General features: G+C 37.7%; 1 protein-coding gene across 2 annotated transcripts in view; it reads right to left on the bottom strand.

Annotated features, from left to right (window-relative positions):
* The window catches only part of SRGAP1 (SLIT-ROBO Rho GTPase activating protein 1), a 302,903-nt gene that overhangs the window by 69,748 nt on the left and 210,028 nt on the right, over nt 1-23,127 (bottom strand). For both annotated transcript variants that reach the window (XM_032173165.2, XM_032173166.2), the window contains exons 5-8: nt 15,858-16,040; nt 15,253-15,381; nt 3,221-3,442; nt 1,183-1,284 (exon numbers count right to left, since the gene is read on the bottom strand). In XM_032173165.2, coding sequence (XP_032029056.1) covers nt 1,183-1,284; nt 3,221-3,442; nt 15,253-15,381; nt 15,858-16,040 — 636 coding nt within the window. The remainder of the gene's footprint in view (nt 1-1,182; nt 1,285-3,220; nt 3,443-15,252; nt 15,382-15,857; nt 16,041-23,127) is intronic.

Consider the following 23,127-nt stretch of genomic DNA (forward strand, 5'->3'; position numbering starts at 1 on the left):
GGGTTCTATGAGCTGCACATTCTCCAGGTTGGCCAATGACAGAATCTCATTTCCTAGATGTAATGGTTTGTCCAGAAGTATGCATGACTTCAGCCAGGTCACTGAAGAGTCAGTCTTACTTCAGAGACAAGGATGCCAGGATGGAGTGGGACGGAAAGCTTTAAAAGGGACCACATAGTTCTGCGTCTATCCCGAAAACACTATCAACACACATAGGAAATCACTTCAAAGTGATAAAAAGAGAGAGAGTCCTGATAACATCAATTGAACACAAATCCAGTGATGTCTGAGGATACCGCAAACACTGACCAATAGTTAACTTTTTAACTTGTGTTCCTGTAAATTACAATTGGGAGCCTTGACTAATGCAAGAAACATTTGTGGTTTGTATCTTTATTTTAGGAGAACGTGGATTCAAGTAAGTTAATTTCAGAAATAGGCAGCTGAATTGTATAATTGCTTCCTAGCTCAACATATATTGATAATTCATATTTTGTATTCTATTCATTTAAATACACTAATGCTGGCAAATAAACATTTTCTATCCTCATTCAAGTACCATTTCAAAATATGATTTTGTTCTATCAGTAATGCCATGTTCAGTACCAAAAATTTAGAGAATATAGGAAAGCATAAGGAAAAAAAGAAGTGAATTTTAAAAGTTAGGATTAAATTAACATGGCATACTATGGGCCAGGCACCGCATAGCTCATGCCTGTAATCCCAGCACTTTGGGAGGCCAAGGCAGGAGGACTGCTTGAAGCCAGGAGCTTGAGTCCAGTCTGGGCAACATAGCAAGGCCCCATCTCTACAAAATATTTTTAAAAATAAATTAACATGTTAGTCAAAAGTTCCACTGTACAAAAGACTGTATAGTTTTGGATATATATGTTGAATTTGATAACCCATGGGAACTATTTTCAGTATAAATTACAATTTAAGGTAAAAAAATTGTGTTTACATGTATATGCAGTTGAGTGTCTAGTAAAATATTAATCTATGGCAGAATACAGAATCTTTGCATTTATCCCCTACAAAGAGTACTACAGGAACCCTGAGAGCAGGAAATATGTGACGAAGAGGTTGAACCTTGAATATTAAATATGCCCAGGTCATATGAGAATGTCTTCCAGTTATATTTGAATTCAGATTACTGGTGTGGCAGGACGAACGCATGCTCACCTCTTCATTCTCGATTTTGAGCGTGGCAAGGCGGGACTGCAACTGTTGGTACCTGAGCATGAGCTCTGCCTGCACTGGCTGCTGGGCACTGACCTGGCACACCTGATGGAGAATGAGAAACCAGTTACAACAGGGCACCGTCAACCCACCTCCAGAAGCATGGATCTGCTATTTAAATGATGCATGAATCACACCAATCCTCTCAAGTTTCCAATTACATATTTACTTTTAATAGGAGCATCAAAACTTCACTTGTAAATGTGGAGCTGTTACATAAGCTGCAATAGCAGAATGCAGCTGCTTGGCCTGGCTACAACTAGGAAGATGGCAGCTGCAGGAAGGACTGTGGTAAGAACGGGGCAGTTCCTGCGATGGAGCTCTGATGCTGAAATCTCACTCGTGGAATTCTTAATGACTCTTGTGCAGAGGCAGAAGATGTTTCAAATGGACTGTACAGACATAAGCAAAGAAGGCAGCAGGGCTTCTCGAGTCAGTCAGTTGTACTCGAATGCCAGCTCTGTCCCCTACCAGCCAGGTGACTGTGGTAAGTTACAAAACCTCAGTTTCCTAATCTGTAGAATGAGGATAATAAGAGTTCTTATATCACAGGGCTGCTGTGGGAATGAAATGAGACAATGTACACAAGGGACTTAGAACAGTGCTTTGCACATAGTAAAAACTCAGAAAATGTGAATGACTATTTTAGCATCTTTCAAATATGGCTTCCCTAGCCAATATCAGCCAAATCGCATGATTCACCATGAACTTCAAGAAGTCACTTATCTTAGGTTTTGATAGAAGATATTTGGCCATGATCTCAATTATGGATAAGTTCAAAATTAGAGCATTATTAAAACTGCACCAGAAACAAACAGTTTCTTCTTATCTGCCTTGTTTTTGATGGTGTTCCTTTTATGGAGTTGCCAAAACATGAGAGAGATTACCACTGCTCCTTAGCAGAACTGGCCATAAACAAAGGACAACCAACTTACTTTATTAAAACAATAAAACCATTAACATCCAACCGATGTCATTTGTCTGTGATATGTTAACATGCCATGCTTAACACATCCACAGCTGAAAAATTAAAACAGCAACCATTTGGTTTTGGAAAGATGGAATAAGCTACTCATTTTGCTTGTCAAAATCCATGTGCGTTTGGCTTAAATACCATTTCTATCAAACACACATAAAATCCAATTAGAAATACAGCAGGTACATTATATGTGTGTGTATATATATACTATGTACAAAAACATGTATATATTTTACATGTCTTAATACTTGGTGTTTCAGAAAAAAACATGGCATTAAAGAAATCTTTTCATGATCTTATAATTACATTTTGAAAAACAGACTGTCACCATAATAAGACTGAGTTTTTATCTATGAGTTTTGTTTTGCACAGCTGAGACAATAAGTGCTATATAACATGCTCCCTAAGTTGGCTTTTTTTGTTTTTTCCTGTCCATAGACAATAATATAAACAACTGTAACTCATAATCAGTTCAAATGCATTTTTTTTTGTAAAATAGGATAGAAAGCTGAATTTATAAAAAGTATATAAAACACTCATAATTTCTAAGGCTCATTTTACAGCTTTGGAGCCAACCTGAGTCTTAAAAAAAGTTTTGTACTTTTTTTTCTTTCTTCCATTTTCCTGCCATATACAATTACTTTTCTTCATGAGAATCTTTAAATCAGGATTATAAGAAGCCATCAGACAGATTCTATCAGACTGGCAAAATGTCTTCCTTTTCATTAAATTGTCTTGAGGTGGAACAAAAACTTCTATTCTGGGACAGCTTAGTGCAAGGCAAATCTGCACCTTTTATCTGTTTGGCCTCTGTGGGTATTTGAGTGTTCGACGTTTGCTTTAAAAGGTGGTGGCGGCTGATCTTAGCATTGTATTAAGAGCCTTTGCAAGGATAGGAGACAGAAAACAACTGGGAATAATTACAACTGTTAGATTATAGCAAGTGAGGAGAAATATAAGTGAAGAGACAATTCATTATTTTAAAAATGATCAATTACTGACCTCATCACCCATGTGAGACTGAAACTCAAACTTCATTGGTGGACAGAACGCAGCAGGGTACATCTCCATGAATCTCTGCTTATCGCTCCTGGGCTCTAAATTATCAACTGCATTCTCAATAATGTCTAAGCCTTCATGTCTGGAGGTTTCAAGGTTGTACTCCGCAGAGAGATATGTTCTTAGGGCTCTGTTCAGACTTGCATGGTAGCCAAGATCACAGCACTTAAAAAGTAAAACAACACCACATACAAAAATGAATGCAAAATTGATCAAAGACAAAAATGTGAGACCTATAGCTATAAAACTCTTAGAAGGAAACATGAGGGTAAGCTTTCATGATATTGGATTAGGCACTGATTTCCTGGATATGACATCAAAAGTACAAGCAACAGATGAAAAAATAAATTAGATTCATCAAAATTGAAGACCCCCGTCTCTCCTAAAATACAAAAAATTAGCCAGGTGTGGTGGCACGCACCTATAGTCTCAGCTACTCAGGAGGCTGAGCCACAAGAATTGCCTGAACCCGGGAGTCGAAGGTTGCAGTGAGCCAAGATAGTGCCACTGCACTCCAGCTTGGGCTACAGAGCAAGACTCCATGTGAAAAAAGGAAAAAAAAATAGACACTATCAAGAGAGTGAAAAGAGAACCCACAGAATGGGAAGAAATTTTTGCAAATCACGTATCTTATTAGGTACTTATATCTAGAATATATAAAGAACTCTTACAACTCAATAATAAAAAGACAAAGTCTAATTTTAAAATGGGCAATGAATCTGAATAGACATGTCTTCAAAGATGACATACAAATGGTCAACAAGCACATGAGGAGATGCTTAATATAACTGGGAAATACTAATGATGATCGGGGAAATGCAAGTCAAAACCACAATGAGATACCACTTCACACCCACTAGGATGGCTGTAATCAATAAGACAGACAATAGCAAGTGTTGGAGAGGATGTGGAGAAATTGGAGCCCTCATATACTGCTGGTGGGAATGTAAAATGGTAGAGTCACTTTGGAAAACAATCTGGTAGTTCCTCAAAAGTTAAACATAGAATTTACCATATGACTCAGCAAATCTGCTCCTAGACATATATCTAAGGGAAATAAAAACATATTTCCACCTAAAAATGTACACACAAATGTTTATAGCAGTATTATTCATAATAGCTAAAAGGCAAAAACAATCTAAATGTCTACAAACTAATAAATAAAATATGGTATAGCCATATCATTAAATATTATTCAGCCACAAAAAGGAAGGAAGAACTGATACATGCCATAACATGGATGAACTTTGAAAACATTATTCTAAGTGAAAGAAGCAAGTCACAAAAGACCACATATGATTTCATTGACACGAAATGTTCAGAAGAGATAAATCTATAGAGACAAAAAGTAGATTGTGGTTAATGAGGGCTAAGAAGAGGGAAGAAGTTGGGGGTGATGGCTGAGAGATGCAGGATTTCTTTGTGGGATAATGAAAACCTTCTAAAATTGATTGTGGTGATGGATATACAACTCTCAGTATACTGAAAGACAGCTGTAGATTTATAATGGGTGAACTATGTAGTATGTGAATTGTATCTCCATTCACATTCTTTTATGTTAAAACATAAAAGAGGCAAAATCAAATACCAAAAGAATGAAAAATAGTTTTATTTGTGCAATACTGATATTGATACAATCATTTACTGAAATCTGCGTAGGCTGCAAATACACTACAATATTTTGAATTTGCATATTTTATTGAAGATCAAGAATAAACTTTTAGAAGTGAGAAGAACAGGTTAGAATCTGCCAAAATAGTCTAGGAATGCCTTCCCTCTTATCCCCAGAATAAAATTCTTAAATAATAAATGATTGCCAAAGGCTGTTCATTGGAGATAGAATTTCATTTAGTATTCCTAGGAATATAACAGCTTTGAAATTCTTGAATCTTCATTATCTTTAATTTGCATTTCTATTTTTTCGTGTTGCATTTTAAGAGAACATGACTTGAAAAAAAGCATAATACTGGAAATTAGTAATCAATTACTGACAATTACTGACAGGTTCATTTTCAATTTGTACATAAAAGCAGTATAAATCACTTAAAGAGGAAAGAAGTGACTTTAAAGGTACAAAACCAGGTCCTTTCTCTATATTGTTCCAGTGAAGTTCAATCAATTCAGTTTGATTCAGTTCAACTCACTAATTGGCCATGGTTCAAGTGCCAGGGAATATGCTAGGCTCTAGGCATATAAAGATTGGAACATAGTAAATAAACTACCTCCATCCACAAGGAATTTGAACATAAGCGGTCTGTTGGTTTGCTGTTAAAATAGTGGAGGAGTCGCAAAGAAAGCAACCTTTGTACAAAGGATGTATCTACCAGGATATGAACCATCGGATCTGTCTTCACTGACCTGTCTTTAGAACCTATTTAATTCCACCCTTGGAATTAAATTAAATACGTTGGTCCTTATAACTAACCTATTTAATTCTAACCTTTACCCTCCAATTTCAGAATTATTAAATTTGAAATTTTTATGTAAAGATATTCTAAAATCTTGCTATTTAAAATTTAGTCTGTGGACCAGCAGCAACGGCATCACCAGGGGCTTGTTAGAAATGCTGTATCTTGGCTGGGCGTGGTGGCTCATGCCTGTAATCCCAGCACTTCAAAGAGCCAAGGTGGGAGGACTGCTTGAGCCCATGGGTTCAAGACCAGCCTGGGTAACATAGTCAGACACTGTCTCTACAAAAAATTTTAAAAATTAGTCGAGTATGGGGGTGGGTGCTGTAGTCCTAGCTACTCGGGAGGTTGAGATCGGGGGATCACTTGATCCTGGGAGGCAGAGGCTGCTGTAAGCTAAGATCGTACCACTGCACTCTAGCCTGGGCAGCAGAGTGGGACCCCTGCCTCAAAAAGAAAAAAAGAAAGGAAGGAAGGAAGGAAGGAAGGAAATAAGGAAGGAAGGAAGGAAAAAGGGAAGGAAGGAAGGATGGAAGGAAGGAAAAACAACAAAAAAAAAGAAATGCAGGATCCTGAGTCCCACCCCGACCTATTTCAGAATCTGAAGATTAAAAAGGATCCACAGGTGATTCATATGCACATTAAAAGTCTGAGAAGCAATGCCCTAAAACAATCATCAAGTAAATGGGTCTGCAACCATGTCTTTTGGGGGTGCTATTTTCCCAAGCAGAAAAAAGGACTTGATTAAAGATGACTTGATTTAAAAAAACAGAAAGTAGCTGTGACACCATAATTACAAATACAAGCAAAATACAATTGTGAAATGCAGCAATCAGGCTCATCATTAATACATTTCCAGTGGAATCAGCTGCACTCAAATATAGAGAATGATTCATTTTGGTTAATTTAGAAATTCTAGTCCCAGATGAACAAAGTCCTCTTGTATTCCTCTTGCGTTTCAAAATCTATAATGGTTCTGTGTAGCGGTTTTATACATATCAGAGGGCCTGAAAAATTATTCTATCTTTCAAGAAAGATAGGAAATTTGCGTTAATGAAAACACAAATTTGTAAAGGAAGTGACCTTCTTTTTTTTGAGATGTACCAGTGTTTAAAAACATCTCACTATTCTGAAAGAACATAGATTCTACTGGATTATAATGAAGCAGATGAGACAAGCTGTTCTATTTTATGAGTATTGATTCCAACGGGACTTAAAAAATTGAAATCTAGAGGAATGAAATCAGGAGAAAAGCCTCCCCCTCCCAGAAAAACCCCCAAATCTCTTAAACAACTTAAAAGAGAAAGACAGAGAGAAGGAAAAGGCAGAAAAAAAAGAGAAAGCAATCTAATCCCAACCACCAGATTGACTTGCAGCTCTGAAAAATACATACTAAATTTTCATTATTCCGAGACTTAGCTCATGCCTCAAAATTTTAAGTGTAGCTTCTTTGGGGAAACAAATGTGAAGACTACAAAAGCATCAGTGCATGTTTCCATAGCCAGTGCAGTCAGTTGGATTCTGCAGGTCTGGGCCCAGCAAGAGACAATTTCATTGTGGCTTCCTCCTAGGCTGGGAGGAGCCTGCATGCGGCTTAGTAACTGATATAGGAGCCGCCCCAGGTGTCTTCTGAGCTTTGAGTGCTACCCTTAGGAGGCTTCTGTGATGAGTTTTGATAGGAAATTTCCTTCTCTGACCCCTATGGTGCTTGTCAGTCTGTAAGATCGCTTAATTGGCCTAATTTTGTTACTTCTGATAGGCAGCATTTCTACACTCTAGGTTTTTCAGGCATCTTGAACTAGAAACAAGGTACAGAAAAAAAGAAATTCTTATTCAAGGTCTCCTGAGACAGCAAGGCTAGTCACTGAGTCTTTTTTTTTTCTAAACTAGAAGCTGAAATGACACTGGATCTGTTAAGATTCAAGATACTTGGTTAAAAAGGTTTAGAATAATTCTATGGAGCTCATGAATTATTAATGACAATATGAAAAGCCAGCCTCTGCACAAAGAGCTGAGTTATAGCCCAAGTGCATTTAGTGATGAAAATACATAAGAAACCAATACAAGATTTCATGGAAACAAAGCAATGTTTTTCTGATGGATGAAAAATTCCGAACAGATACATACAGTTATGGATTAAAATTGGGGAAGAAAAGGCTGTTGGAAACAGAAGGGCATATGTATATTTTAAAAATATCTGAAAACCTGTCAAGACAGATTCCAGTAGATATTAGCCTAAATCATCACCGCAGGCTAATTTTCTTAGGCAAAAGGGTTGCAAATAGTATCAAAATGGAGATGAAATCCAAGTACAGCTGCTCCTCAATTTACAATGGGTTACATCCCAATAAACCTGTTGTTAAGTGGAAAACACTGTAAATTAAAAATGCATTTAATGCCCCAATAAACGTATTGTAAAGTCGAAAAGTTGCAAGTTGAGCCACTGTAAGTCTAGATGCTCCTCTCTTTGCAATGGGGTTACGTCCAGATAAATCAATTGTAAAGCTGAAAAACTGTAAGTTGAACCAGTATAAGTTGAGGACCATCTGTATGGAGGACAGTGACAAATGCTGAGAGTTGGCTGAAATAACATGGTGAGTATAATGTGTAACGTTAGGTATAACTGGATCACAGCTGTTCAGGAGGAATATCTTTTATTTTTTGGCATAACTCCATGATATGAGCCCTAGTGAGGTAGAAGTTTGCTCCTAAAATGGGAGTTACCATAGTGGAACTATATGGGAAACAAGTCTGACATTCATGTTTCAAGAACAGTAGCAGCCAAGGTCATTCGCCAGGGTTGCGCTGGAGTAACTGGAGGGCAGCCCCAGGCTCCCATGTGACTCCAGAATTCAGCAGTTGTCAAGAGAATGGAAAGGAAGGAAGTGTTCTACCCCTTCTGCAGAATTATTCTACCTTCATTTCTATAGTCTGGTCTCTGTTTGAGAGACTTCTGTGATCTCATGTCCCAGGTCTTATCTTTGGGTTTAAAGAAGCCTGGCTCTGGTCATTCTAAAGCCATGGACATTGGGTATAGACTCTATCCACTCCTTATTTTGAGGCTTTTTGCAAAATAGTGCAACCTAAGCAAAGTGAATTATAAAGGATCAGATATAGAAAGGACATGAACTCATCTTTTTTATGGCTGCATAGTATTCCATGGTGTATATGTGCCACATTTTCCTTATCCAGTCTAGATTGCAAGACAATCCTAAGCAAAAAGAACAAAGCTGAAGGCATCACACTACCTGACTTCAAACTATACTACAAGGCTACAGTAACCAAAACAGCATGGTACTGGTACCAAAACACATATATAGACCAACGGAACAGTACAGAGCCCTCAGAAATACTGTCACACATCTGCAACCATCTGATCTTTGACAAACCTGACAAAAAAAGCAATGGGGAAAGGATTCCCTATTTAATAAATGGTGTTGGGAAAACTGGCTAGCCATATGCAGAAAACTGAAACTGGACCCCTTCCTTACACCTTATACAAAAATTAACTCGAGATAGGTTAAAGACTTAAACATAAGACCTAAAACCACAAAAACCTTAGAAGAAAACCTAGGCAATACGATTCAGGACATAGGCATGGGCAAAGACTTCATGACTAAAACACCAAAAGCAATGGCAACAAAAGCCAAAACTGACCAATGGGATCTAATTAAACTATCATCAGAGTGAACAGGCAACCTACAGAATGGGAAAAAATTTTTGCAATCTATCCATCTGACAAAGGGCTAAGATCCAGAATCCACAAGTAACTTAAATTTACAAGAAAAAAAACCAAACAACCCCATCAAAAAGTGGGCGAAGGATATGAACAGACACTTCTCAAAAGAAGACATTTATGCAGCCAACAAACATATGAAAAAAAGCTCATCATCACTGGTCATTAGAGAAACGCAAATCAAAATCACTATGGATACCATTTCACGCCAGTTAGGATGGTGATCATTAAAAAGTCAGGAAACAACAGATGCTGGAGAGGATGTGGAGAAATAGGAATTTCCCACTGTTAGTGGGAGTGTAAATTAGTTCAACCATTTTGGAAGACAGTGTGACAATTTCTCAAGGATCTAGAAACAGAAATATCATTTGACCCAGCAATCTCATTACTAGGTATATACCCAAAGGATTATAAATCATTCTACTATAAAGACACATGCACACATATGGTTATTGCAGCACTGTTCACAAAAGCAAAGACTTGGAACCAACCCAAATGCCCATCAATGATAGACTGGATAAAGAAAATGTGGCACATATACACCATGGAATACTATGCAGCCATAAAAAGGATGAGTTTATGTCTTTTGCAGGGACATGGATGAAGTTGGAAACCATCATTCTCAGCAAACTAACACAAGAACAGAAAACCAAACACTGCATGTTCTCACTCATAAGTGGAAGTTGAACAACGAAAACACATGGACACAGGGAGGGGAACATCACAAACCGGGGCTGGTCGGGAGGGTGGGGGGCTAGGGTAGGGATGGCATTGGGAGAAATACCTAATGTAGATGACAGATTAATGGGTACAGCAAACCACCATGGCACGTGTGTACCTATGTAACAAACCTGCACGTTCTGCACATGTATCCCAGAACTTAAAGTAAAATAAAAAAATATTTTTTTAAGCCTTCAAAAAAAAAAAAAAAAAAGAAAAGTTCAGAGCTTTTACATAGCAGTCAAATGGATTTCTTCTGCATAACTACCTCTTTGACCTTCTCTATTTTCCTAACTATACAGAATTTCACCCTAGAAACCACAAACACATTTTGTGAGAGACAGGCATCTTGCAGGACTGAACCAGATGTCTAAACTTCTTCAGGCAACTTTTACACACGAGTTTTCATATCTGGGTTCCTGAAGGTCCACAGAGAGCTAGCTGACAATTTAACTCTTCTTGTTGTTTTAACAACTGTAACCAAGCATTCAGAAAAAGTTGTTTTGAGTTTTCTCTTGAGCAATGAAAAGATCAAAATGGCACATCTGTGTGATAGGGATGGGAACAAAGTAGCAAATAGGAGTGAGCTGCATATGCCTGAGCCAATGAGTAGGCCAAATAATCATCTGCTGCCTAACACATCTCTCACCCATATACCAATGACAATCATTTCCTTCAGAGGAGCTGCTACTCATTTTTCCCAGGCTAAAATCTCTGTAAGCAGCGTGAATCAAATGAGAGAGGAGAGAGAACGAGCAAACCAAACCCAATTAAATATAGGCCAGATGGTAAATGCTATGGATAAAATAAAGGGTCAAAGGAATAGGGAGAGTTAGGAGAAAGGGTGTTGTCCTTTTATATAGGGCAGCTGAAGTGCAACATAAATGAAAAGAAGCAGTCAGTCCTGCAATGCTCTGGAGGAGTGTTCCAGACAAAAAGTGCAAAGGCCCCAGGTGAGAAAAAGCTTGGTGGTTCTGAACAAAGAAAGCCAATGTACCTGATGTATGGTGACCAAGGGAAAAGTTGCAAGAGATGACACTAAATGCAGGTAGGCCCCAGTTCATACAGGTTCTTGGTGAATAGTTTGGATTTTATTCTAAGGACAATGGGAGGTCTCTGGAGAATATGAAATAGGAATTGATATATCTGATTTATGTTTTTCTTTCTCTCTCTCTCTCTCTTTTTTTTTTTTTTTTTGTGGAGTCTCATTCTGTTGTCCAGGCTGGAGTGCAATGGCATGATCTCAGCTCACTGCAACCTCCACCTCCTGGATTCAAGTGATTCTCCTGCCTCATCCTCCTAACTAGCTGGGATTACAGGCACCTAGTATCATGCCCAGCTAATTTTTGCATTTTTATTAGAGACGGGGTTTCACTATGTTGGCCAGGCTGGTCTCAAACTCCTGTGATTTATGTTTTTCAATATTCTGGCTGCTTGGGAAGAGAATGGATTTTTGGAACATGTGAGTGTAAGCTTAGGAAGCTATTGCAATAGTGCAGTCAAAGAATGAAGAGGCTTAATTTAGGAAACTGCAAGTACAGCTAGTGAGAAGTGGCAGGGTTTAGGACATTTAGGAGGTAAAGATGACAGGATTTGCTGATGAATTTATATGTGTGGAACAAGAGAACTGGTTTTTAGTGGAAAGTGGCATTATTTTCTGAGGTGTAAAACATGACTAAGAAGAAAGTTGTTATGTGTGTGGAGGACGATGACAGTAGGGCGAATGAATATAAATAGTTGTGTTTTGAGTATTTTACGTGTTCAAGATGCCTGTTAGACATCTGGTTAGGGATGCTCAGTAGTGAGTTGATGTACAAATCTGGAGCCCAGGAAGATGATTAACGCTGGTGGTAAAAATCTAGGAGCCATCAGATGGTACTTAAGCCATGGAAGCAAGAGATCATGCCTCAGGTGGCTCCCAACATTCAGAAGTCCAGCCAAAAAGGGTAAGTGAACACTGGAGACTGAGAAAAGAGAAAGAACAGCCTCTACTGCAGGAGGAAACCAGATTGGTGCAGCTTCCTTTAAGGAAAGGCCCCTGGAACCTCCATCGAAAAGAACTTTAAAAGCCAACTACTTCAGTCATCCAACTCATTTCAGTTTTTAAATACCCTTTCTATCACAAAGGGATAAAACCACGCCTAAATCAGTTTACATGATCGCTACAATATCCTAACCCATTTAACATGATCTCTCCATAATCTTCCTAATAGGAGGTCATGTCTAATGGGGAATACATTACTACAATGGGACAGGTTTTCATGGATAAATCTTAGTACTGTTATATGGGGGAAAAGTCAAACTAAGAAAACTCTGAACTCTGAATAAGTTGCTTTTTAATTAAACACATGTCCCAAGACACAAAAAAGATAAGGCTAAAAGCTTTAACGTAGCTGATTATTCAGAAAAGATAAAAAAGGATGGCAGGCAATGTATGATGTAATCTAATTTCAATCATTCTGCATAAATGGCCAATAAAACACATGTGACAGATAATTTCTATGAAGAAAACTGGCTGGAGCAGGGGATTACTCCTTGGCAATATTCCATAATTATAATAACAAAGATTTGTCTTTCACGCTTTCAACCAACCTGCAAATGTTTATAGGGAGAAACTGGAGACCATGAAACTGTACTGAAAGGATGACAAATACTTTATTATTACTGGGCAGGTGCCCTGGGAGAAAGCACGGATAGAATTTTATTGTTGAGGACTGTGTGTGTGTGTGTGTGTGTGTGTGTGTGTGTGTGTGTATACATGCACTTGTACGTATATAAATTCATTTACAGTTTGTCTCCCAACTCATACATAAAATCAATAAAGGTGAAGCCTTCATTTTATTCACTGCTGGATTCCCATTGTCAGGAATGGTGCTTAGCACCTTGCAGGTATTAAAGAAATACTTTTCTATTCATGGAGAGTTTTTCTTGTATTAAAGTTGGTTTGCATGGGCCGGGCGCAGTGGCTCGCCCACGCCTGTAATCCCAGCACTTTGGGAAGCTAAGCCAGGTGGATCACGAGGTCAGGAGTTTGAGACCAGCCTAACCAACATGGTAAATCCCCATCTCTACTAAAAATACAAAAATTAGCTGAGTGTGGTGGCGCATGTCTGTAATTCCAGCTACTCAAGAGGCTGAGGCAGGAGAATCGCTTGAACCTTGGAGGTGGAGGTTGCAGTGAGCCGAGACTGTACCACTGAACTCCAGCCTAGGTGACAGAGTGAGACTCCATCTCAAAAAAAAAAAAAAAAAATTGGTTTGGATTTAGCCAAGTACTCCAATCACTACCAAAATGAACCCTAATCAAAAAAGCAAGAAAGAATATTAGTTCTTTTATATTCCCTATAACTTGGAGAAACCTGACAGATTTAAGTTTGAAAACTGGAGTTATAAAATTCCTTATATTTACTCAGGAAACTAAGTAAAATCTTTTATTTAGGAAATCTAGGAGCAGTGTAACAGAAAAACTTCCTTTTATTTCATTAGGGTGCTGGAATAAGTAAGTATTTAAAACAACACAAAAAGTTTCTGCATTTAAAATAATCAAGTGATTACTTGAATGAAATATTTTGTAATAAATGAAAAAAGAAAATTTTCCCTGGTTTTATGTATTACTATATGGTTCTATATAAACAAATTATGATATTATAGGATAAAATTGTTTTGAGACGAAAAGAAAAAATTCACATCAGAGGTTGGGTGAGGTGGCTGGCCAGGCACAGTGGCTCAGGCCTGTAATACTAGCTCTTCCAGAGGCTGAGGCAGGTGGATCACTTGAGCTTAGGAGTTCAACATTGGCCTGGGCAACATGGTGAAAGCCCATCTCTACTAAAAATACAAACATTAGCCTGTGTGGTAGCACGTGCCTGTAGTCCCAGATACTCAGGACGCTGAGGCAAAAGAATCGCTTGAACACAGGAGGCAGAGGTTGAAGGAAGCCGAGATAGTGCCAGTGCGCTAAAGCCTGGGTGACAGAGTGAGACTCTGTCTCCAAAAAAAAAAAAAAAAAGAGGTACATCAGAGTGTTAATAAGCTAAAAAATAATGCCTTCCCTCAACAATTCTTTTGCAGAAATCCCAAACTGTGGCTAAACGGTTTGGCACAGCTAAATACATGAGACTTAAATTCACCAGAAAAATGAAGTTGTTTTAACCTACTCTATGTTTAAATTATGATGGCTACTATGAGCCATAAAATATTTTATAATAAAACTGTCGAATCCAATCAATACAAAGCAGTATATGAATAAAATTCCAGCAGATAACCCTCTGAACCTCTATGACTTTATCTGTGCTGTTTTTATGGCACTTAATCACTTGTTATCTTTTATTGCAGGCAGTGGCATTTTTGGACATGGGATTTTTGTGTTTCATCTTTGCAGTCTCCTACAGTGTTAGCACAGTGACTGGGCTACTCAGTACATGTTTTCTGAATGAAAGGATAAATTAATAATGTGGAGGGTTAAAGTTGGGGATTAATGGCAGTAAACGCTGCATACATATAATGAATATGTATTAGGAGAGCTCTAAATAAACCTAATTACTGCTTTTTTATATCATATCCTATGAGAGAATGTACAGAGACTTAGTTACATCTATAAATGTCATTTATGTGCACTCTATTTTGCATCCCAGTAATGATCACAACTGTAATAAAGTAATCATCCATTTAATCATTTCTTAAGTCTGTCTTCTCCACTTTAAATCCTAGAGGGTAAGGGCTGCATATGGCTTCTGAGTGCTTCAGCATCTCACAGTAGTGGGGGCCCAATAAATATATTTTTAATTAATGAATGCAGTTAGGGCTGCACCACTGCATAACTTGCAAATGACTGACTGGGCCCTGTTTTAGCTAAGTTTACCAGGCTTCTCATAGCTTCACAGAATCTAACCAGTTATTTTTCATTGGTTTTAGGATACACACTTTTTCACATGCATCTTACAGATGATAGTGTCTTCGTATTATGGATAATTTAAATAAAAGTATTTTTTTCTTTCTGAGTATTAAATAAAATAACAGTCTTAAGAAATGATAGTATTTTCCAATCAATGAAATATGGTTATTGTTAATTTCATTTTAATATGGAAAAGACAAAAACTTCAAGTACTCACATCAATTAAATCAGAAAGATCATGAATATAGTACTTGAAAACTGAGGCATTGGTGGCTTCAAGTGTTAGGAGATATTCGTTCCGTGCCTTAATCGATTTTAGCTTATTTTCTGAATATTTTGCTTGTCTCTGGAATGAAGAGGATCCAGGCATTGGGAAAGAATGCAAAGTCATTTTTAATCAAGACAGAGAAACATACATGAATTTTTATTAACCTTAACAATTTATTCCCCATATACAAATGACCCTCAAAGTCCTTTGCCAAAAGTACATTTTGAATCTGATTTAAATAGCAAACTAAAATTACCCAGCTATGGGGAATAATAACAATGTATTTGGGCTTCAGGCCCATTTGCAATGAAATCTCCTTGTTAATATTCAAGTTCTCCACACTGTGTATTGAATACTTGGCATTCACCACTAAACGATGTCCAGCTGTTATTACATGATTTTTACATTTCCTAAACATTTCTCATTCCCATGGGAGGAAATGCATGTCTTTTCACAATAATTTACAACGTGTGGATATCAGCTATTGCATCAGTGTTCTTAGTATTGTATCCTCAAACGAAGGCGGAAGAGCTCTGCAATGTCTTTTTACTTACTTTTTCTTTCATTTTTTCAATCTTCTTTACAGAGCTTCGGCGTTGGTGTCTCTCCTCTAGTCGAATATGGAAGACTGGATCACCAGATCTCCCAATTTGCTTTTCCTCTTGTTTTTCAGCCTCTTTCAGCTTGCTCTCTGCACTGATGCTCTCCGCATGATACATATGGTATGTTTTCATCACCTGTGGAAAAGTGACCCAAATCGTTACAAGATGTCTGTCTGTAATTTAGAGAGTGAATGGAAACCATTTATATGACATGTACGATATACATACCACCTTCCAAATGGCAGAGGGGAAAAGTCAGATTGTCAGTAAAGTAAGTGAATTATGGACTACTGCTTCTACACAAAGCACACAGAAATATGCAAATTCATCTGCCAGGAAAAGGCACTTAGAGGACAGGATTTGATGAAAAAATGATTTACGGAGTCTTATGCATACTTTTCAATGTACTTGAAAAGTTCTCTTAAGCTTAAAAGTATTTCTGTAAAATCTCCTCTACATTATTAATTTGCAGAATAAACCATTTATTCATGGATCGATTTTAGCCCAACCCAAACCCAAATTAGTACAGTCTTTATTAAAGGAATTTTATTGCATAAAATCTATTTGTCAAAGTAAAAAATGTAAATATTATGGTTCATACATAGTTTTAGTTGAAAAAACATTGTTTTTCTGACCACAAAGTAATACTTTATGTTCAATGTAGAAAACACTTATTTTCTTAAAAAAACAAACAAACAAAAACAAAACAAAACAAAAAAATAGGCTGGGCGTGCTGGCTTATGCCTGTAATCCCAGCACTTTGGGAGCCCGAGGCAGGCAGATCACTTGAGGTCAGGAGTTCGAGACTAGCCTGGCCAACATGGTGAAATCCTGTCTCTACTAAAAATACAAAAAGTTAGCCAAGAGTGGTGGCACACCTGTAATCCAGCTACTTGGGAGGCTAAGGCAGAAGAATCGCTTGAACCTGGGAGGTGGAGGTTGGAGTGAGCTGAGATTGTGCCACTGTACTCCAGCCTGGGTGACAAAGTGAGACTCCATCTCAAATAGTAATAATAATAATAATAATATAAAAGAAAATAAAGAAAATAAAAAGCAATCGAAGATAACCACTGACAAGATTTTAGTATAAAGCCTTCCAGCCTTTTCTCTATGAAAACACGCACACACACACATACATACACATACACACATTTCTTCCTTTAAAAATGCCATATATGGCTGGCTACCGTAGTGAGGGGATGGCAGTTAAAACTAAGGGCAGGGCATGGTGGCTTCACGCTTGTAATCCCAGCACATTTTGGGAGGCCAAGGTGGGAGGACTGCTTGAGCCTAACTAAGAGTTTGAGACCCGCCTGAGCAATACAGCGAGACCCTGTCTCTACAAATATAAAAAAATTAGCTGGGCCTGGTGGCATGCACCTGTAGAGCCAGCTACTTGGGAGGCTGGGGCGAGGGGATTGGTTGAGCCCAGAAGGTGGTGGTGGCAGTGAGCTGAGATTGTGCCACTGCACTCCAGCCTGGGAGACAGAGTGAGACCTTGCCTCAAAAAAATAAAATAAAATAAAAATAAATAAATAAATAAAATAAAATGCCATATATGATTTCTCTCCTTAAAAAACTGAGATCATCCTATATTTGTAATTTTTAGATTACAATGTCCTTTGCCACTTATATATCAGCACATTTTCCTATATCATTAAATATTCTTCTAAACATAATTTTAAGTGCTACATAGTATTTGCCTATATGACTGTGCCATAACTTAATTCCCCATTGTTAAAAACTAGGATATTTCAACTATTTGCTTTATAAAGTTGTGTTAAAAACCTTTGATGTATATCTAATTTCTTCTCTTAGAAATGATATATGTAATTTGAATTTTAATAAATTTAGGAATATATAGAACATAACAATTTCACAATGTATTAAAATTTATAGAATGAATCCTCAATTATTACACATTTTGGTTATATTATTGTTACAAAAAATGTTTGTGTACAAAATTGTGTCATATTTCCTAGGACAAATTTTCAGAAATAGAATTGCGGCGTTAGAGAATATGCACATTTTTGAGACTTAGTAATATATTGCCAATTTTATACTCAGCTAATTAAAATAAACTGATCTATTGTGTTATCTCTGAAAGTATTTCAGACAACATAGGTGCTTAATAAATATTTTCTTAAATAATAAACAAGCTATTCATTTTTTTATAATAGTATCTATAAATCGGTATGTAATCTCTGTATTCTTAGGTACAGGAGAGTAACAGTCACAGATTTCAGAGCCACAGATTTTACCTGAAAATCATAATTTTTCCAATATAATTTCAGTATGCGTTCATATGTCAGACATCTGGGTGAATTAGAAAACCTGTGTATTTTGAGCACAATTATGCTCCTTAAAAGAAACAACACATGTAAGGTGTGATGACTCCAATGCAAAGGATGTATCAAGGAGCACAACTGAACTCGGCACCCAGTGCTAAGCATTCATGGAAGTACTTTCTTATAAATTATGTCAAATTCTCATCCCCAGAAGACAGACTTTATTTCATATGCAAATAACCACGTTACTCAGAGCCAATTTTATAACTAAGGTCTAAGAAGTTGAGAATAATGCAATGTTTTCAAGTAATGAATTTGATTTTTCTCATTTCAAGAGATGAGTTTTTAAATAGTTTGAGACCTGGAAGCATCAATGGAATAAATATATTTATTTAGGTTAATCCATATGAAATTGCTGTTTCTGTAGGTTATTAAAAAGGTGGAAAATCAGCATTTTCTTATAGTTCAACTTAACACATGTTCTCAAGGTGACTATTTTGAAGAGTAAAACATGGGGTTAACGAAGAATCTTTACTTATTTTCATAAAATCTGATGATGGCTTTCCTTAAAAATGTAAGCTGGTAATGCATTACAGAGCCAGAACAAAGTAAGGGCTAAACTATAAAGCACTGGCAGCTTTTTCTGAGCCGTGTGTAATTGGAAAGTTGTCTGTTTTTAGTAATTATTGAACCTGTCTGGGAGAAGTTTGGTTGGCTACTGCAGTTTAAAAGCAAAATAAAATAGCAGTAGGAAGCAGCTGAGCAGCTGGGAAATGAAAAGGGAGTCACCCTGCAGCTGGGCAAACAGCAAAAGGTCAACGAATCTACACACACCTTGCATTTCTTTCTAGGCTTGGCTCTGTTATTCCTTGCCTGAAGCAAACCCACATACTATTATATTTGGGCCTTGGTTCCAGTTACATCTTAAAATGAGAGGGTGTACATACACACACACACACACACACACACACACACACGGTTCCAGTTACATCTTAAAATGAGAGGGTGCACACACACACACACACACACGAGTTGCTCAGCTGTCTGTATTCTTGCTAATAGGAGTGAGGAAATGAGAACATGTGACTCTCATTACACTTGGATGAAAAGTTACCTCAGGCCACTCCGAGTATCTGAGAAATATTTCTTTTAAATATATTATCGCAAAGAAAAAATCTGAACTTCTGACTCTTGCTTGACTTAGACACTGAGGACTAGTATAAACAGGTAGTTTGCACAAACTAAGCCTAAGAGAAAGGATACTGTGCTGACTGCCAGCAGGGTGTTCCTTACTGACTAGTGTGGGTTAAAAGGAAAACATTTGAGTCTGACCTAACGCTGGAAAGAAAAGAGTGTATCTCATCATAATGTGGTTCAGCACAATAGCTGAGTATTCTCTACCTATTTCAGTGGTAATTTCCGGAAAGCAAATGTCTTTGTTGGGTTTTCCAATTTGACTTAGGGTTTCCACTATTCACTAAAATGTTAACAGTTACAATGAATGAATTTTAAAAGTTGGGGAGATACACGCTAAAAGCTTTTTCGAGAACTCTAATTGCAGATAATGAATGCAGGTACAAACTGCATTATTTAAAATGTAAGCTGTTGACAGAAGTCAAATGTATTTTGTATTTAAAATAACAGACAGTTCTCTTTCTTTTTCAGAGAAGTAAAGGAAAGCTTTTATTTTTTACAGGTGCATTTTGAATACATACTGCAAAGAAAATAACAGCTTCTCCACCAGCTTAATGCAAACACAAGCCTTTGCATACCAAATGACCTGACAGGCATATAGCCATGTAAATGTACTCCCATAGCATATTTTCCTGTTTGAATTTTTCTCTACTAAAACTTCATGTAGAATTCTCCATTCAATACACATAATTTATCTTTCTTGCTCCATTTTTCCTCAACTGCTGAAAAAACAGTCAAGTAGAAAATGACCCACATCATGAATTTCCTTAGGAGATTGGGATATCCTATATGATAACTTGCACAGAAGTTAATATTTTTTTCTTATTGACATGCCCATATCATGTATCTGACACTACTCTTATAGTTTAAATCAAAATAATAAGGGCCCTTAAAATGCCCTTAAAAATACCTGTAGCAAATTTAATACTTCATGTTAAGAAATCACTATATATCTGAAAACTATATGTGTTGGAGAAGATCAACAGATTAATGCTATAGTTTCTACTTTTTGACTACTGGCTCAAAAGTTAGAAGACATGGATCCCAGGAATGGATCTACAATTACTAGGTGTGGGTAAATTATTTAATGCCTCTGATTATTTTACAAAGTCGTCATGGATGCCAAATTGTGTGTCCCTGTGTGTTTTTTTTTAAATTTAAATTTTATTGAATATTTACTATATATATGTATACAATATATACAGATATGTACATATATATAATTTACTTTAGCAAGCATTATATAATGCTCACTATGTGCTAGACATAGTTTTCAGCATTTTACAAATAACATATTTCATCCTTCTAGAAACTCTAATGAGTTTCTTCCTTTATTCTTCCCTTTATGTTGATGAAAAAACTGAAGCATAGAAAGGTTATGTAATTTGTCCAAGGTCACACAGCTGGTAGAGCAATGGTGGGAACCCAGACAGCCTGGCTTCAGATGAGGTGTTTTGGACTGCTATGCCACAACCTTTGGAAAGTCTAAAGTATCATACAATTGGAAGGCCTCTTTATCTAAGGGATACAGTCACTCTTAGTTATATGTAGGAATAGAGGAAAAGAGGGGATGAAAGATATTTATGTATTCAACATGTGCTTGGTGCTTACCACCCATAACCCACTGATGGGTGTGAAAAGAAATACTTGGTTTCCATCTTCTAAGAGTTTAAAATTTTGGAGACTAAAAAATGGGCCTTCAATATTCTGATGGGCACAGCTGAAGGGAGGGCATCCAGGCTAGAAAGATGGTACAAGCAAAGTTCTAATAAGGCAGAGATGCGGGAAAGTGCACAGGTGAGGTGGGCATGAGCAGACCAAGATGGCAGAGAAGGGGTCCAGGGAAGAACTTGGAAAGTAGATGGTTGGGTAACAAGCTGAAGGATAAGATTAGATAAGTTGGCATGGGCCAAAGAGTCTTGAAACCCCCACTAAGAAGGGCATAATGTATTCTATAGGTGTTGGTGAATTCACAGTGTTGCAGATAGTATGGTCAAAGCAGTGTCTTAGTAATAATTTGGTGGAGATATGCAGGATGGCTTGGGGTGACTTCATTTAGTATGGAGGAAGAGGGAATGGACAATAAGAATCCACGATGACAGTTATAGGGCCTTTTCCCTGTTACCATTCTCTTCGACCTTTTCTTAAACTTGACATGATTCCCTCTACCATGGAGTTCAATGCTATCAGACTGGTCCCAACACCCATCCAAGCAGCAATTTGTGTACCACTCTGAGTCAGTCACTTATGGCTCCCTCCCCAGAATTTATACGTTCCTGCCTCTGTAGCTTCTCCCAAGCAAGTCCCTGAGCTGCTGTCCCCCAGCACCTCCTCCTTTTGACATTTGACCCATTCTCCCTGGCAAGCTTAAATCTCACCTATGGCTAAGTGTTCCCTGGCTTCTCAGCCAGAGGGATCTTATTCTTCTGACTGCCAAGACAAGTATCGTCTTTCAAGACAGCTCTTCATTCAGAGTTTTCAGCACACAGCACTTTAGCTATATGTCACAGATCTCTGTGTACCACCCAGATTGTGGACTGTCCTGTAAGAAGAGCCAGGGTACCAGTCATGTTTATGTACCTTCAGATTCTTAAAACTGTCTCATATACAGTATGAGTAAAATAGGTGAGAATCAAATGAAGGATAAGAACCCATTTTATAGTAAGCTTGTCCATCCATTTATTCACTTAACAAATATTTATTAAACATCTACAATGCGCCTGGCATTGTTCTTTTCTATTCTCAGCTTCCAAAATAGCACCAGCAATACATACCTGGGATTGGACTAAAGCGATGACAAATATTTCTAAGTCATTTGTGAAATATGGTTAGTGTTGGAATTTATGGCCTCTCAGAAAAGAAATGATGTGGTGGTTTGGCAGGGAAGGGAGATGAAAAACAGTATGTTAGTGACAATATTTCCTAACTCTATATAGCCTGCTGCTTCACTAAATCCATTAATCACTAAAAGCTCTTCTGAGAAACTACATTCTTTGGATTTCTTATCAACTACCTAAGATAAAGATCTATTTTCTACAATCAATACATAAGAGGACTCTAACTGTAGCTGAATTTCTGCAAGTGCCAGACTAACCAAACCACTGGGGTAGTACCGCAGCCTTGGAAGCTCAAGCCCATTGTTTCCCAGGAAACTCTCAGGTGCATGGGGAAAGCCACCAGGGCCACCTTCAGCAGAATCCCAGGAACCTAACACAGCCACAGTACCTCCCTCCAGGTTATGGCCTCTCTTTGGGCAAGCTGTCTCTCTGGCGGCTTGAGACAGTGGTAGTGGGCAGGAATTCCCTCAAAAAGAGCACTCAGGACACTGTGTGCCATGATCTTTACATCTGCAATCTCCAGACTTCTTGCTCTTTAGTATACCTGGCCAAACCTGCTGATGAACACAGAGTCTGGAACCAGGAAGACCTGGATTTGAGTTCCAATGCCATCAATTCTTAAGTGGGCAAGTTTCCTAATGTCCCTGAGCTCCAGTTCCTTCGAAGTAAAATGAGGATGAAATGACAGAATGTAAGCACATAGCACGGTGGGTAGTTATGATTCTTGACAGTGTCTAAGGTATGATGTAGAAGTAACAGTGCAGGCTTTGGGCCTTCATATCCAGGCTCTAAGCAGATACGTGCAGGCCACTGTCTCCCAAAGGCAAAGCAGCAGACAGAACTGAGGTACAGTAAAAGCAGACCAACAGATGCCTTTTTGCTATTTCATGTTGAGAGCTGGGC

This window comes from Hylobates moloch, unplaced genomic scaffold (assembly GCF_009828535.3).
Source record: "Hylobates moloch isolate HMO894 unplaced genomic scaffold, HMol_V3 SCAFFOLD_13, whole genome shotgun sequence".
NCBI lineage: Eukaryota > Metazoa > Chordata > Mammalia > Primates > Hylobatidae > Hylobates > Hylobates moloch.